The following is a 3,892-nucleotide window of genomic DNA, read 5'->3' on the forward strand; positions in this document are numbered from 1 at the left end:
ATTACATCTATAACGTACTTTTAAGGAGGGATATTTATTACAAAAGTGACAGGGTTTATCACTACTGCCACTTCGAGGGATCCAATTATGAGTACATGAATTTTCCATAATGTCATAAAAGTGTACCAAGACTCATTTCAAGTTTATCTAATTCAGCTTCAGAGAGTAGAAATTCTAAGGGGTCTATGTCGAAGGGATCAATAATTGGATTTATAACTGGAGAAATTATCTCTATCTCTTTGCTATGAGTTTTTTCTTTGTTCCTTTTCCTATGTTTCCTAAGACAATCCATGTCATCTGTTATTCTATCTAAAATATAACTTCTAGTTATTTTTAATTGATTATTCTTTTTAATTATATTTTTAAATTTTTCTAGCATATATATAAGTATGCTTATTTCTGTTTCAAGCTTCTGAGGGTCTTTCTTACTGAGTGTTTTATATTTTCCTCTATAATAAGAGGGAGGTTTTCTCATTCTAATGCTGCTAACATAGTTTCTATTTGGTCTAATTGGTCTAAATCGCTATTATACCAGTCTTGATATTTCTTATTTGATTCTAATCCTCCTAATATTCTATTAACAAAAACACCTTCATCTTCATCATCACTAGTATCTTGTTTTATATCGTTAGGATCTGCATAACTAACTATACTATATATACTTTCTGTATCACTTACATTTTCATCTATGTGTAATAAATCTTCATTCACGCATTCTATTAATACAGATTCTTTGTTATGATAATTCTTTCTTTTAGTACAATCTCGGACCAAATGGTTAGTACTACCACATGTGAAACAGCTTAATTTATTTTTATATTCTCTTGTTTTGTCAAACTTTCTAACATGCTTTTCTTTATTTAGGTAAGGTTTTCTAGAGCTACTTCTTCTAAGATGGTATTTCTTTTTAGGTTTATAATTGTAATTATCCTTCCTAAAATTTTTCTTATTACTAGAGTCATATCTTTGGGGGGTATATATATGTTTACAGAAACTATATTCACCTTTTCCTTTAAATTGTTTAGTTATTTGAATTTCAGTGCATTTTTCTACTAATTGTTCTATAATGAATTTTATTCTGGTTGAAATATTATCTAATTGAGGTAAAACTGGGGTCTCTTTATATTTTTTATGGATTATTGTTCCTAATGGCTCAGGTAATTTCATAAACAATTTATCTCCTATTGTTTTGTCATAGAAACATCCAGCTATACAACTGTAATACATAAAATCTAGTAGGAATGGTTTGATAAAGGCCCAATTTTTTATGTCTTTAATATCCAAAAGAAATAACATTATTCTTGGAGATTATTTATATTATAATATTGTTCTAAGAGTTTATTCTTAGCATAATTTATTCGCTGTTGGATATCTGAGAAATCTCTTGGTTTTATATCTCTTAATTTTTTAAGTTCTATGGTAAATAATTCAGATCCATTATGGGTTCTTTGTTTATGTTTTATTTTGATATAAGTATCAAATCTCCTAAGATGATAGCTCTTGTTTTTTAAATATCTACGAAGTTGTTTTAAAAATAATGCTTTCCTGCTTTTTATTATATCTTTCTTTCTTATGTTATTTTTAGTAATATAGGGTTCTAATGGTCTTAATATATTTCCTATTCGAGTTAAAGCTATTTCTAATTCTACAATAGTATTTACTGGTAATTCAATGAGATATTCCATGGCTCTGATACCAATTTTACTGGGTTTAACCAATTCTACCAACCTAAAGTCAATGAAATACCATAGGTGGGGAGCCTAGGATCATTCTAAACTATACTTTAGTGGTTCCGTACTAGTGTACGGTCCATAATCTTCATATTTATCTCTAATTTCTCTAAGAATTTGATATAATAAATCTAATTTCATATAATATTTATTTTTAAATGAAATAGATAAATTAAGAGCTAATTATTTATATTATTTTATATATTAGGCAAAATTATGTTTGAACAGTGTTTTTTATAATCTAGTGTGAATATATGAATATATTATTTTACTCTGCTTTCACATGAACCGTAATCTCTAATTTTAGATTCAATATTTTTTTTAATAGGTTGAAAGCAAGGCGTTATGTTAATAAGGAGATTGGCAAAATAAAAGAAAGGCTTAATGAGATCAAGGCTAGGAGAAAAGCGTATGTGATTGAAAACTTTGGTGAAGATGGAGATGCTTCGAGCTCAATGCCGGTGAAGGGACGCAATTTCCTATCTCAACTTGATGATGCTGATATAGTTGGACGCTTTAATGATGAGAAGATCCTACTTGAACGACTACTGATGAATCACCATGGCCAAGAACAACAACAACAACAAGGGTCTTGTGTCATCAGCATAGTTGGCTTAGGTGGTATTGGCAAAACCACCCTTGCAAAAAAACTCTATCATAATAATGCTGTTAGCAATCATTTTCACAAGCGCATTTGGGTAACAGTCTCTCAAAAAAATAGTTTAAAGGGGCTTTTGAAGAAGATGCTCATAAAAGTCAGTGGGTTTGTAAATAATAACTTGGATTATCTGGAAGAACATGAGTTGATAGACATGATTAATGACTCACTAAGAAGACAAAGGTTTCTCATTGTATTGGATGACATTTGGCGCAAGGATGTATGTATTCAGATGCAAGGAATTTTTCGGAATGTAAAAAATGGGAGCAGGGTCTTGATCACCACTCGGTCTCTTGATGTTGCCAAGGGAGCAGATCCAACGAGCACTGCATACCAACTTCGGGTGTTGAATGAAGATGAGAGCTTGGAACTTCTTCTGAAGAAGGCCTTTCCTCATGATGAAAATCCCAAGGCAAATTGTTCCAGTGAACTGCTTGATATTTGTTGTTGTCTCATACGAAAATGCAGCGGCTTACCTCTGGCTTTGGTTGTGCTTGGAGGTCTCCTAGAAGACAAAGCACCTGTTGAGTGGAGCAGAGTATTAGAGACGATGAACTGGGAGACAGAAGGAAGAGAATGTCAAGAAATACTAGCACTGAGTTATGAAGATCTTCCGCATCATATGAAATTATGTTTTCTTTATTTCAGTGCTTACCCTGAGGATTATGATATTATGGCATTGAGTTAATCAGGAATTGGGTTGCAGAAGGCTTCATACCACATGAAGGAAATAAGACGATGGAGGAGACAGGGGAGGCTATTTTAAAGGAGTTGGTACAAAGGAGCTTGATTCATGGAAATGACAGGAAAAGCAATAGGAACGTGAAGATATGTGGCGTTCATGATCTTGTACGGGATTTTGTAATATCTGCGGCTGACAAAGATCACTTCCTCAAAGTTTGTCCTACTGAAAATCGTCAACCAATTTCTGCGTCATTGTCTCACCGCGTGGCAATCCACATCAATGTTACCTCGTTCTATAAAAATGACACCTTGACGGATAAAATCGATGCAAGGCATGAACTAAGGACTTTGATGGTACTTGCACCACTATTTGAATTTTCTATACATGATCATCCAATAGTTTCCGCAATGTTTAGATTTCAGTTTTTTTTTTTTGGAAGAACTTTTCAAAACTGAGAAGCTGTATTTATTAACTAAAAAGTAAAAGACAAAACAAAAAAACAAAGTAGACAAAGCAAACTAAACTTCACAGAAAGACAAAGAAAACAACTAGAAGAAGACTTAAAAGGAAAAAACCAAGCTCATGAAAAGATCGCATGATCCAGTATGGAAGCTCCCTGCCAACAAGATAAAGATTAAGATGTCGATGTTGAAATCCAAGGGTAGCCAGAGACATGGCGGGTCTCATCCAGGAGGACGGGATATTGTGAATTCTGGGATGATTGCTCAAGTCCATGAGAAAATTCAAATTTGATAGCTGTGGACGAAAACGCCAGGAGAGAGGGTGGTTGAGATTGCGAATGAAGTTCATATCAGGATG

General features: G+C 33.0%; 1 protein-coding gene across 1 annotated transcript; it reads left to right on the forward strand.

Moving 5' to 3' along the window:
• Positions 1–2,058: 2,058 nt before the first annotated feature.
• Positions 2,059–3,404, forward strand: LOC120256582 (putative disease resistance RPP13-like protein 2; the record flags this gene model as incomplete). Its single annotated transcript, XM_039264245.1, has 1 exon — positions 2,059–3,404. A coding segment is annotated over one exon (1,018 nt), but the record flags the coding sequence as incomplete, so codon positions are not given.
• Between the last annotated feature and the right edge of the window lie 488 nt (positions 3,405–3,892).

This window comes from Dioscorea cayenensis, unplaced genomic scaffold, assembly GCF_009730915.1.
Source record: "Dioscorea cayenensis subsp. rotundata cultivar TDr96_F1 unplaced genomic scaffold, TDr96_F1_v2_PseudoChromosome.rev07_lg8_w22 25.fasta BLBR01001515.1, whole genome shotgun sequence".
NCBI classification, from domain to species: domain Eukaryota; kingdom Viridiplantae; phylum Streptophyta; class Magnoliopsida; order Dioscoreales; family Dioscoreaceae; genus Dioscorea; species Dioscorea cayenensis.